General features: G+C 42.8%; 1 protein-coding gene across 1 annotated transcript; it reads right to left on the bottom strand.

Annotated features, from left to right (window-relative positions):
• Positions 1–7,997: 7,997 nt before the first annotated feature.
• Positions 7,998–9,071, bottom strand: LOC143964104 (olfactory receptor 5B21-like). Its single transcript, XM_077473808.1, has one exon. The coding sequence runs from the start codon at positions 9,055–9,057 to the stop codon at positions 8,104–8,106; it is 954 nt and encodes a 317-aa protein (XP_077329934.1). The 5' UTR covers positions 9,058–9,071; the 3' UTR covers positions 7,998–8,103.
• Between the last annotated feature and the right edge of the window lie 5,073 nt (positions 9,072–14,144).

Raw genomic sequence — 14,144 nt, 5'->3', positions numbered from 1 at the left:
CAGATACTGTATGTCAAAAAAAGAGGGGAAAGAGGATTGGGGCATTGAATGAAGCACATAGGTATAAAGAATTCAGTTTATTTTATAAATTAACATACAAACGCATAATCATGAGTAAGTGTATATCCAATACAATTATAATAACTGGTACAATTTATCAAAATGTCTATCTATACATACAATGTAGACGGGTTGAAACATGATTATAAATGATTAATATCAAAAATTATACCTACTTACAGATATCAGTTGAATCATATGGATACGGCATATAATAGCTCTATGTATTTCATGGATTGATCCACTCTTCAGGAGCATGTGCATGAGTTCAATAAAATATAATAGAAGGAGTTGCTGTATGGTCTGAGCCCAACCCAAGGAAAAAAGAAATACCAGAAATATGAACATAAATAATGATTAGGTATAGTCCATATCCTAAAACAATAGTGCAAAAATTGAAGTCCCAGAAAGGGTATGGTGAAAGAAGGAATCCAAATAAGATGTATCCACAAAATTCACCGCTATGTGAATCCCGCCACCATAAGAAGCGCAGGCTTACCAGATGTAAATGACCCGGTTAGACGTATATCTAAGGGGTCAAAAATCAATTAACCACTTAGGGACCGCCGTATTGCCATTATACGTCATCAGAATGGCACAGGCAGGCACAATCATGTAGGTGTACGTGCCTGCCTTCCAGCGGGTGGGGGGTCCGATCGGACCCCCTCCCGCTGGATACGGCGGTCCCTTTCGGTGCCGGAGCGATCCGCGATGAGGGGATGGCCGTTGGTTTCTGGCCATCCCCTCTCGATCGCTCCTGGCCAGTGACGAACTTCCTCCCCTGTGAAAATGTAAATACAGGAGGAGGAAGTGATGTCACACTCCTCGTGGCGGTCTTTTTGAACCGGACAGCGAGGAGTGAAGACATTCAAGTAAGTGCACCAACAGTCCACTGACACATAGGTACACATAGGCACACATTTCACCCCAGTCACCCCCCGATCACCCCCCCCGATCGGCCCCCCGCCCCCCCCCAGTCACAGTGTCACTAATGCAGTGTTCATTTATTTATTGATCACTACATTTAGTGTCAGTTGTGACTGTAAAAAGTGTCAGGGCAGCTAGTGTTAGGCCCCTTTAGGTCCAGGGTAGCCCCCTACCCCCCCTAATAAAGGTTTAACCCCTTGATTGCCCTCCCAGTTAACCCTTTCACCCCCTTTTACCAGTGTCACTAAGCGATCGTTTTCTGATCGCTGCAATAGTGTCACTGGTCCCGCTAGGAAGCTAGTTTTTTTTTAGATTCAACGCCAGGTTTTTATAGCGTTAGGTACCCCGATATATAACCTAATAAAGGTTTTAACCCTTTGATTGCCCCTAGAGTTAACCAGCGATCGCTGCATAAGTGTCACTGGTGACGCTGGTTAGCCAGTTAGTTATTTAGTTATTTAGGTTCCCTGTCAGGTTTTTATAAAGCTTCAGGTACCCCCATATAAATACCCAATAAAGGTTTTAACCCCTGATTGCCCTTAGTTAACCCTTTCACCAGTGATCACCGTATAAGTGTTACAGGTGACGCTGGTTAGGTAGTTCGCTTTTTATAGCATCAGGGCACCTGCCATTTATTACCTAATAAAGGTTTAACCCCCTGATCACTGGCGGGTGATATAAATTTGGTTTTAGGGTCAGAAAGGGTCTGCGTCGCCCCAGGCAGTGCTAGGTTAGTGCCAGTACCGCTAACACCCACGCGCAAAGCATACACCTCCCTTAGTGGTATAGTATCCGAACAGATCAATATCTGATCTGATCAGATCTATACTAGCGTGCCCAGCAATTTAGGGTTCTAAAAAAACGCATTGTTAGCAGGATCAATCCAGATACCTGCTAGCACCTGCGTTTTGCCCCTTTGCCCAGCCCAGCCCAGCCCAGCCCAGCCCACTCAAGTGCAGTATCGATCGATCACTGTCACTTACAAAACACAACACACATAACTGCAGCGTTCGCAGAGTCAGGCCTGATCCCTGCGATCGCTAACAGTTTTTTTGTAGCGTTTTATACAGTCGCTGACAGGCTAGGTGCTTTTTTACCTGTGAGTCTCACTACTGTACCCCTAAATTTAGAGCCCAAAATGGCAAAGCGAAGGTACACTAGTGAAGAGGCCTACACGTTTCTGAGCATGACAGATAGTGAAGAGGACGACACTGATCTGTCAGATTCAGGCTCAGAATACGAACCTGTAGAGGACAGCGCCTCCATGTCAGATAGCTCTGACGACGAAGAAGAGGTCCCTGCTAACGTCAGGCGTACCCGACCCCGTTTTTTTGATGTTGTTGAGGTGCAGGAACCGCAAGTCCCTCGTATGGAGTATAGAACCAGTACTAGCGCCGCTCATCCTTTTGGTGAACTGGCAAGCACCAGCGGCCTAGTACACCCTGGACGTACGTCCAGCACTGCAGTATCACGTGGTGACGTGGCGAGTCCCATAAGTGCAGTTCAAGCTGGCGAGGTGGCAAGCACAAGTAGTGTCCCGCTGCCACCAAGAAGACGAAGACAGGCCCGTCGTTCCCATAGTGCCCTTCCTGCAGAATTCGCCAATCCTGATTGGGTGCCCACCACTTCTGCAGCACCAGTACTTCCCCCATTCACTGCCCAACCCGGTATTCAGGTGGATACAGATGATTTTATGCCACTCGATTTTTATTCTCTGTATTTCACGGAAGATCTCTATAGATCAGCATCATCTATAGGTCAACACATCGCCGCTAATCCCCAGTTGCCGTCTCTTGCCAGAGATTGGAAACCAGTTACGGTTTCCGAATTTAAGACATTTCTGGGCCTTTCCCTCAACATGGGCACACATAAATTCATGCGGATGCGGGCTTATTGGTCCACGCATCCGGCTGACCACATGCCCGTGTTCTCTAACTCCATGTCCAGGAAACGATACGAGCAGATCTTGCGGTTCTTGCACTTCAGTGACAATGAACTTTGTCGTCCACGTGGAGACCCTGAATACGATCGGCTCTACAAAATTCGGCCCCTCATAAACCACTTCAACCAACGTTTTGCAGATTTGTTTACTCCCCAAAAAGTTGTCTGCGTTGATGAGTCCCTGGTTAAGTTTACTGGTCGCTTGTCATTCAAACAGTACATTCCCAACAAGCGTACCAGATAAGGGGTCAAGCTCTATAAGTGCTGTGACAGGGCCACAGGCTATGCATGGAGCTTTATGGTTTAGAAGGGTAAAGATAGTTACGTAGAGCCGGAGAACTGCCCTGATTACATAGGAAGCGCTGGCAAGATAGTGTGGAAATTGGTGTCACCCTTATTCGGAAAGGGGTACCACTTGTACGTGGACAACTATTACACCAGCGTGCCACTGTTTAGTCATTTATTTGATCATCAGATTGGAGCATGTGGCACCGTGCGACCTAATCGCCGGGGCTTTCCCCAGCGGCTTGTAGATTCCCGTCTTAGGCTGGGGGAGAGAGCCTGCTATCGGTGTAATAATTTGCTCGCTATGAAGTGGAGGGATAATAAGAATGTTTTCGTTCTTACCTCCCTTCATGCAGACACGACGGTCCAAATTTCTACGGCGACTGGTATTGTGGAGAAACCCCTTTGTGTCCATGAATATAACAAAAATATGGGAGGGGTGGACCTCAATGACCAGATGTTGGCGCCGTATCTAGCTTCCCGTAAGGCCAGACGCTGGTACAAAAAAGTGTCTGCTTACTTATTTCAATTGGCTTTGCTGAATGCTTTTGTGCTATACAAAACTTCAGGCGGGACATTGACCTTTCTTTTCTTCCAAAGAGAGGTTGTCACAGAGCTTCTGTATCCAGAGGGTTCTGCACCTCACCATTCCCAACCAAATGCAGTAAGCCGGCTGCATGAGAGGCATTATTCTTATGTCCTCCCGAGTACCCTTACCCAACGAACCCCCCAAAAAAGATGTCGTGTCTGTAGCAATCGCGGATTTAGGCGTGACACCCGTTCTTATTGTCCACGCTGTCCTGGCAATCCTGGTCTTTGTCAGGGTGAGTGTTTTGAACGCTACCACACACTAGTGAAGTATTAGCGTAGGGTACAGCATTTCACAGGCTAGGCACACTAACACAGAGTCTCCCAAGATGCCATCGCATTTTGAGAGACCCGAACCGTTACAGTTTACAGTTCAAAAAAAAGTGTATAAAAAAAAAAAAGTAAAATAAAAAAAACAAAAAAAATATAAAATATAAAAACCAAAAATAGTTGTCGTTTTATTGTTCTCTCTCTCTCTCTCTCTAATTTTTTATACTTTACTGTTTACTGTGTTATTGTTAACCATTTTTCATGTTTTCAGGTACGCCATTCAGCTGCAGCGCGGATTTATTTATCTTGACAGCAACAGCGTTTGCTCCCACGATACATAAAGCTGCGACTCCAGTGCTGTAGGAGGTGATTTCACCACCACAGTTAAAAAAGAGCATATATGCCGAAGCATGGGGGCATAAGGGGTGGAGGAGCGATTTTGCTCCTAATGCCGCGTACATACGGTCAAAATTCCGACGGAGGGCTTGCCCGTGGAAAAGTTTGAACGTATGTACGTGGCATAACTTTTTTGCGGGAGGATGCCCCCATGCTTCGGCATATATATATTTTAGGCACAGGTTGTGTTAAAAAATGTTTTATTTTTTACAGTTTTTTTTGGCAATTGCTTTGCAGGTATGGTATGGTAAGGTTTTACTGTTATACTGGGATGTTACTTTGTTTTAACGTTAACCATAATTTGCTTAGCAGGTACGCCATTCAGCTGCAGCGCGGATTTATTTATCTTGACAGCAACAGCGTTTGCTCCCACGATACATAAAGCCATGACTCCAGTGCTGTAGGCGGTGATTTCACCACCACAGTTAAAAAAGAGCATATATGCCGAAGCATGGGGGCATAAGGGGTGGAGGAGCGATTTTGCTCCTAATGCCGCGTACATACAGTCAAAATTCCGACGGAGGGCTTGCCCGTGGAAAAGTTTGAACGTATGTACGCGGCATAACTTTTTTTCGGGAGGATGCCCCCATGCTTCGGCATATATATATTTTAGGCACAGGTTGTGTTAAAAAATGTTTTATTTTTTACAGTTTTTTTTTGGCATTTGCTTTGCAGGTATGGTATGGTAAGGTTTTCCTGTGATGTTACTTTGTTTTAACGTTAACCATAATTTGCTTAGCAGGTACGCCATTCAGCTGCAGCGCGGATTTATTTATCTTGACAGCAACAGCGTTTGCTCCCACGATACATAAAGCCGCGACTCCAACGCTGTAGGAGGTGATTTCACCACCACAGTTAAAAAAGAGCATATATGCCGAAGCATGGGGGCATAAGGGGTGGAGGAGCGATTTTGCTCCTAATGCCGCGTACATACGGTCAAAATTCCGACGGAGGGCTTGCCCATGGAAAAGTTTGAACGTATGTACGCGGCATAACTTTTTTTCGGGAGGATGCCCCCATGCTTCGGCATATATAAATGGTGCATGTATGTCCATCATTAGAAGTGGGTGGATGAAGGGAGGTATCTAATGGTGGGCATACCCACCGATCAATCTCTTTTTTTTCGTTCAGACAACATGACTCTCAGTAAATAGCTTGGGGTGTCTACTTTCCAAAATGGGGTCATTTTGGGGGGTTTTGTGCTATTTCAGCTTTTTATGGCCTTCGAAACTGTGATAGGTAGTGAGGGGTGAAATCAAAAATTTGCACCCTTAGAAATCTTGAAGGTGGTGATTGGTTTTCGGGGTGCCGTACGCGACTAGACTCCCAAAAAGTCCCACACATGTGGTATCCCCATACTCGGGAGAAGTAGCTGAATATATTTTTGGGTGCAATTCCACATATAACCATGGCATGTGTGAGCAATATATCATTTAGTGACAACTTTTTGTAAAAAAAAATTATTTTTTATTTTTTGTCATTATTCAATCCCTTGGGACAAAAAAAAAAAATATTCAATAGTCTCAAGATGGCCCTCGGCAAATAGCTTGGGGTGTCTACTTTCCAAAATGGGGTCATTTGGGGGGGTTTTGTGCCATCTTGGCATTTTATGGCCGTCAAAACTGTGATAGGTAGTGATAGGTAGTGAGGAGTAAAATAAAAAAATTATGCCCTTAGAAATCCTGAAGGCGGTGCTTGGATTTCGGGGTCCCGTACGCGGCTAGGCTCCAAAAAAGTCCCACATATGTGGTATCCCTGTACTCAGGAGAAGCAGCAGAATGTATTTTGGGGTGTCATTTCACATATGCCCATAGCATGTGTGAGCAATATATCATTTAGTGACAACTTTGTGCAACAAAAAAAAAAAGTTTGTAATATTCCCGCAACTTGTGGCAAAATATAAAATATTCCATGGACTCAACATGCCTCTCAGTAAATAGCTTGGGGTGTCTACTTTCCAAAATGGGGTCATTTTGGGGGGTTTTGTGCTATTTTGGCTTTTTATGGCCTTCGAAACTGTGATAGGTAGTGAGGGGTGAAATCAAAAATTTGCACCCTTAGAAATCCTGAAGGTGGTGATTGGTTTCGGGGTGCCGTGCGTGACTAGACTCCCAAAAAGTCCCACACATGTGGTATCCCCGTACTCGGGAGAAGTAGCAGAATATATTTTGGGGTTCAATTCCACATATAACTATGGCATGTGTGAGCAATATATCATTTAGTGACAACTTTTTGTAAATTTTTTTTTTTTTTTGTCATTATTCAATCCCTTAGGACAAAAAAAATAAATATTCAATGGGCTCAACATACCCATCAGCAGTTTCCTTGGGGTGTCTACTTTCCAAAATGGGGTTATTTGGGGGGGTTTGTACTGCCCTGCCATTTTAGCACCTCAAGAAATGAGATAGGCAGTCATAAATTAAAAGCTGTGTAAATTCCAGAAAATGTACTCTAGTTTGTAGACGCTATAACTTTTGCGCAAACCAAAAAATATACGCTTATTGACATTTTTTTTACTAAAGACATGTGGCTGAATAAATTTTGCCCTCAATGTATGACTAAAATTTAGTTTATTCGATTTTTCTTATAACAAAAAGAAGAAAATATCATTTTTTTTCAAAATTTTCACTCTTTTTCCATTTATATCGCAAAAAATAAAAATCGCAGAGGCAATCAAATACCATCAAAAGAAAGCTCTATTTGTGAGAAGAAAAGGACGCAAATTTCATTTGGGTGCAATATTGCATGACTGCGCAATTACCAGTTAAAACAGCGCAGTGCAAAATTGTAAAAAGACCTCTGGTCCTTAAGGTATTTATTGGTCCGAGGCTGAAGTGGTTAAATATGAGATCTGGGGTAAAAAAGTCCTCAGATCTTATATTTGGGCTAAAATGCAACAAAAAAAAAGAAGAAAAAAAAAAAAAAAAGAAAGAAAAAATTACATTTAAAAAAAATATACCTTTAAGACGTCGCTTCCGCCCTCCTATGGTATAGAGACGAGTGGGGGCCATCTTAGCCTCACTTGTCTCTATACCCAGCTAGTAAGAGGACCCGATCGCCTCCGCCACTACCGACGGCTCCGGTAAGCAGCGGAAGGTGCGGGAGGGCGGTGGGAGGGGGGGTGGCACCTCTCCCGCCACCGATAGCGGTGATCTCGCGGCGAATCCGCTGCAGAGACCACCATTATCGTACAGCCGACCGCCGACCTGAAGAGATGGATATCTCGGTTGTGGCAGCAGCTGCTGTCGTTACCGAGATATCCCTCTTCAAAAATAGGATGTACATCGGCGTGCGGCGGTCGGCAAGTGATGGAAAATAATGGTGGCCACACAAAATATTGACACTTTGGGCCCAATTTGGAGATTTTCACTTAGGGGTGTACTCACTTTTGTTGCCAGAGGTTTAGACAATAATGGCTGTGTGTTGAGTTATTTTGAGGGGACAGCAAATTTCCACCATTATACAAGCTGTACACTCACTACTTTACATTGTAGCAAAGTGTCATTTCTTCAGTGTTGTCACATGAAAAGATAGAATAAAATATTTACAAAAATGTGAGGTGTATAGATAGGGATGGAGGCAATTGACCTTACTAGGTAACTGCCTCATATAAAGTCCCAACTGTTCTCCTCTTTCTTATTGAATTATATGTGAAATATGCTGTATTGCTTGCACGATGGCCCGTTTTACCTCTTGGTTCCTTAGGCTGTAGATAAGAGGGTTCAACATTGGGGTCATTACTGTATAAAAGACAGATGCAATTTTGTCTTGTTTGTCCAGGGCACTGGAAGGTGAGTGCAAATAAGTCAAGAAAACTGAAACATAGAAGATGCTGGCACACACAAGGTGGGAAGAACAAGTGCTGAAAGCTTTCTGTCGTCCTTCAGAAGATTTTATACGTAATATTGTGGTAAAGATGAGACTGTATGAGACCAGTATTGCTGACAGCGAATAAAGACCACAAGAACCAACAAAGAGAATAGTTAACACGTTGCAAAGAAATGTTTTGGAACAAGACAACCGGAGTATAGGAAGAACATCACAGTAGAAATGGTCTATAATATTTGAGCCACAGAACTGAAGACTGAACAAGCAACTAGTGTGCACAGCTGACTGGAGGAAGCCCATGAAGAATGAAAGACTGGCAAGAGAAAAACATTTGCCTTTGGTCATGATGGAAACATAGTGAAGAGGGTGGCAGATAGCAGTGTAGCGGTCATACGACATACTGGAGAGTAGGAAAACCTCAGTTCCTGCTAGGCCAGCAAAAAACAAAAATTGTAAGGCACAACCATTAAATGATATGGTCTTCCTGATGGATGGAAGGTCAGACAACATTTTAGGAGTGATAGCTGTAGAGTATAAGAGGTCAACCGCTGAGAGGCAACTCAAGAAGTAATACATTGGAGTGTGGAGGTTGGAGGCAACAAGGACAAGAATAATTAAGCCAATGTTTCCGAGTATGGTCACAATGTATACCATCAAGAAAAAAAATAAGAGGAACGGGATTAGTTGGTCATTATCGGTCAGTCCTGAAAACACAAACACTGTCACCTGTGTGTTGTTTCCCATGCCCACTAAGTTCTTCATACACAGAGATGAACCTAAATTACAAATTTGAATATTTGAAAGGAACTTAAGTTGAAGAAATAGATAAGCTTTCATAGCTAACCTCCTTCAGAATAAACACATCATCTAGCTTCATTACCTGCTAAGTAAGCAACCACAAACAAGCATGCAGCAAGTGAAGTAAAAATAAAATACAACTCTCTGGCCAGCATGCTTGTTTCAACACAGGAATTATTAAAAGCACTGGAGCCTCAGGATAGCCAGTGAAACTACATTTCTCAATTTCACTTATAGCACTGCTTAGGTAAAATGTACTAAAGGAGTGGAACTTTTTTGCATAATAAATTGCGAACATTCATTTCAATTATCCTGTCAGGTGCAGATAAAACAGGTAATAGGAATCTGCTTTTTACGTGATTGGATAATTGAAGTGAATATTCAAATTCTCAACTCCTTTAGTGAATCAAGGTACTAACATGATTGAAAAATAAATTGTGCTTCCCATTTGTACATTGGGGCCTGTTTCCTAAGTATGTTGGCTAATAGTTAATAGTATTGTAATGCCACCCTCAATGCCAATCATGTGTTAACAGCTTAAATTTTTTTTTGCAACTGGGACAATAAACCACTTTCCAATCATCTCATTTGCAACACTCGAAATTTGATAATGTTCAAAAATCAGTTAAATCTCTATAAAGATGTAAATGCCCATACAGCCCTAGACTTATTACAACAAACTGTGGGGGGTCATTTACTTAAGTCAAGAAGTACTGGGCGCTATTACATGTAATAACTATTCACCCCCCTAGAGAATACTTTGTAGAGCCACCTTTTGCAGCTATCACAGCTCCAAGTCGCTCTATGAGCTTGCCACATCTTACCACTGGGATTTTTGCCTATTTCTCCTTGCAAAACTGCTCCAGCTCCTTCAAGTTGGATGGTTTGCTCTTGTGAACAACAATCTTTAAGTTTGACCGCAGATTTTCTATTGGATTGAGGTCTGGGCTTTGACTAGGCCATTCCAACACATTTACATGTTTCCCCTTAAACCACCCAAGTGTTACTTTAGCAGTATGTTTGGGGTCATTGTCCTGCTGGAAGGTGAACCTCCATCCTAGCCTCAAATCACACACAGAGTGGTACAGGATTTGCTCAAGAATATCCCTGTATTTAGCACCATCCATCTTTCCCTCAACTCTGACCAGTTTCCCAGTCCTGGCTGCTGAAAAACATCCCCCACAGCATGATGCTGCCACCACAATGGTGTTCTTTGGGTGATGTGATGTGTTGGGTTTGCGCCAGACAAACAGCGTTTTCTTTGATGGCCAAATAGTAAAATTTTAGTCTTATCAGACCAGAGCACCTTCCTCTTTACATTTTGGGAATCTCTCACATGCTTTTTCGCAAACTCAAAACGTGCCATTTTGTTTTTTGCTGAAAGTAATGGTTTTCTTCTGGCCACTCTGCCATAAAGCCCAACTCTATGGAGCGTACGGCTTATTGTCGTCCTATGTATAGATACTCCAGTCTCTGCTGTGGAACTCTGCAGCTCCTCCAGGGTTACGTTAGGTCTCTGTGCTGCCTCTCTGATTAATGCCCTCCTTGCCCAGTCTGTGAGTTTTGGTGTGTGGCCGTCGCTTGGCAAGGTTTGCTGTTGTGCCATGTTCTTTCCATTTGATTATGATAGATTTGAATGTGCTCCTAGGGATCATCAAAGATTTGGATATTTTTTTATAACTTAACCCTGACTTGTTAGTGCATCCATTGATGTATATTGCAATTATTATTCCTAGTTTTGTTTTTCTTTTGCTAATGAATGCAGTTATGAATGAGTATTACAGATGGGGTTGCCACCTCATCCCTTTATCCCAAACTCATATTAATTACACAGGTTCTGTGGCTGATTAAGATAGTAATTAAACTCACTTGGTGCCTTATCTGCATTTAATTAGCCTCAGAACCTGTGTAATTCAAAGTTGTTCAGGTTTAAAGGGATGAGGCGGCAACCCTAATTACAAATGAATGTTGGAAATTCTGTAAAGTTACATGTATTGCACATTTACACTTACATATCTGTTGTGTATTATTTTTTTAATGTTTTTTTTTATTTAGGTGACTATAAAGCAGTAAGTATTATGTTCATTCTTGAATCATACTACACTATCATGGAGGCCTCAGCGTACTTAGCACAATGGCTTGGTGGTTTGCACGGATGTCTCCTAAGCACTCAAGTTATGAGTTCAAATCCCAGCCAACCTACCACCCACCAACTGTATTTATTTTTCCAGTGCACAAACAAATTAAAATAAACAAACAAAAAAATGTAAACTGCCCATTAACTAGTGTGTAATGTTTGGAATTCCACAACATAATAATATTGAATACTTACATACCATTGTATGCATTTGAAGAGTTAAAATAATAGAATCAACCAAACTAAAGTGCATTGGCAAATTGATCTTGGCCTATTTTCAGAATATGCTGCTGTGGCTAATTCACATTCACCTTTTTTCAGCAATGCAATCTTTTAGTATCCCTCTGAAGAATTTGAACCCATGAGTCCTTCAAGGCCTGAGTTTTTCAAGGTAGAAGTGCTGACCACTAGCCTATTGGGCTGAGCACAACCATTCATAGAAAATACATTTACTAGTGTTTGATGTTTTTATTCTATACAATAATGTTTAGCAAATGAGCCATTCATATTAGGGAAACAACCATGCTCACGCTGATGTGGCATTGGTTATTATGATTTTTTTTTATAATGGCATGGGGGTCCCCCCAGTTCATACCAGGCCCTTTAGCTCTGGTATGGATTTTAAGGGGCACTCAATGCCAAAATTAATAAAAAAATTGGCGTAGGGTCCCCCCCCCCCCCGATGCATACCAGGGCCTTTGGGTCTGGCATAGATTTTAAGGGGAACCCCATGGCAAAATGACATTTAAAATTGTTGTGGGGTCCCCTCAAAACCTCCAAAATCCATACCAGACCCTTATCCGAGCATGCAGCCTGGAGGTGTGAGGGCCCTCCCAACCTGAACCATATCAGGCCCCATGCACTCAACATGGAGAGGGTGCTTTGGGTACCCCCAAAGCACCTTGTCCCCATGTTGATGGGGACAAAGGCCTCTTCCCAACAACCCTGGCCCATGGTTGTCAGGGTCTGTTGGTGGGGGGGCTTATCCGAATCTGGAAGCCCCTATATCCTGTCCCCCCATGTGAATGAGGATGGGGTACATTGTACCCCAAATCATTCCCCTTAAAAATTGTAAATAAACAACAAATTAAAACCCCCCATTTTCCTCAAAATGCACTTTTCGTAACTAATTTCCATAAATCAACCAAAAATACCATCAATGTGAATCCATCATCAATCCCAACAGCCACTGGACACCAAAAATGAGATTCCAAAACATAAGCTCCACCCCCCAGCAATGGCTACCCACCAACCATCTCCATCTGTCATTTTTGAAATAGGTAAGGGGTGGGGCAAACTGGTTATGTCACCAAGGGGCTCTGCCCCCTGTGACAACACCAACCAGTGCATGCCTTTCCAGGTCTGTCAATGCAATGGCTGTCAGGATTGACAATGGATCTACATGGGATAAAGAGATATTTGCTAGTTTAAAGTAAATAAAGGACTTAAACTGTGTGTTTTATGTTCTTTGTATGTAGCCAATTTTTTGGGCCACAATGTACCCTATAATCATTCATGTTGGGGGGTGTGATCTAGGGGCCCCGTTGTTAAAGGAGGCTTCCAGATGTTGGTAAACCTCACAGCCGAAAACCCCCACAGCCATCGTTCATGGTTCTGGGGAAGTGGCCATTGTCCCCATCAAGATGGGGACAAGGTGCCTTGGGGGTGGGTAGGGGTGCAGAGCCTCACCCACACCACAAAGCACCCCCACATGCTGAGGACACGTGACCTGATCTGGCTCAGAAGTGGGGGGCACTCAGTTGGCCCCCTCCTTTCCAGCTGAGCTCTGAGATAAGGATTGGTATTGATTTTTTATGGGGCCCCCATGCCGTTTCTATATGCTACATTTGTGTCTGGGGTTCCCCTTAAAACCCATACAAACCCCAAAGGGCCTGGTATGCATTGGGGAGGTGGGGAGACAGAGTCACGTGGTCTGCTTGTTTTATGGTTATATTACCAGAAATGGCTTGCAGCCAGGGAAAACTATTCAAATGTAATTGGTGTTTAAATATGTCATCATTGCTGTAGCAGGTTTGAGACATGGGATACAATGCAACACATTACAGGCAGACTAAGGGGACCCCCCCCCCCCAGACACTCTTTTGAATCCAACATTTTGCTTTTCTGTTTTCACTTTAACCACTACAATACAGGGCACTTTCGCCCCCTTCCTTCCCAGCCCAATTTTCAGCTTTCATCGCTCTAGCGCTTTCAGTGACAATTGTGCGGTCATGCTACACTGTACCCAAATTACATTTTTATCATTTTGTTCGCACAAATAGAGATATATTTTGGTGGTATTTATTCACGACTCCGTTTTTTATTTTTTGCGATATAAGCGCAAAAAAGCGGAAATTTGGAAAAAAAACTATATTTTCTTTTTTCTATTTTAAAAGAAATCCAATAAAATCAAATTTTGTCATAGATTTAAGCCAAAATGTATTCTGCTACATGTTTTTGGTAAAAAAAATTCCGTTAAGTGTATAATAATTGGTTTGTGTGATCACGGACATATGTACGCAAATGATCATGTACATATGTGTGCAGGTGATCACATACATATGTGTGCACATAATCATTGGGACAAGTGATTTTAGTGGGACATATGTGGGGGACATGTTTTTATTATTAGGGACATGTGTTTTTATTTTTTGGGGACATGTATGTTTTGGGGACATGTGTGTTATGGGGACATATGTGGGGACTGTGTTTACACTGTGTGGTGTGTTGTGTGTTTACACTAGACTGAAGATCAGTGAGTAAAAAGCTGTAAAAAACAGCTCATACTCACTGATCATCAGCCGGCTGCAGCAATCTGCTCTCCTCTCCTCAGCGATGACTTCTGTGTGAGGAGAGGAGGAGCCGATTGCCTAGCAACCGGCTGTTTGTTTACATCACATGACGGCCGAGATTG

This window comes from Lithobates pipiens, unplaced genomic scaffold (assembly GCF_037356315.1).
Source record: "Lithobates pipiens isolate NorthernLeopardFrog02 unplaced genomic scaffold, aLitPip1_a1.2 Scaffold_8, whole genome shotgun sequence".
NCBI lineage: Eukaryota > Metazoa > Chordata > Amphibia > Anura > Ranidae > Lithobates > Lithobates pipiens.
Note: the sequence above shows the minus strand (reverse complement) of the source record. Positions and strands in the feature narration are given on the sequence as shown.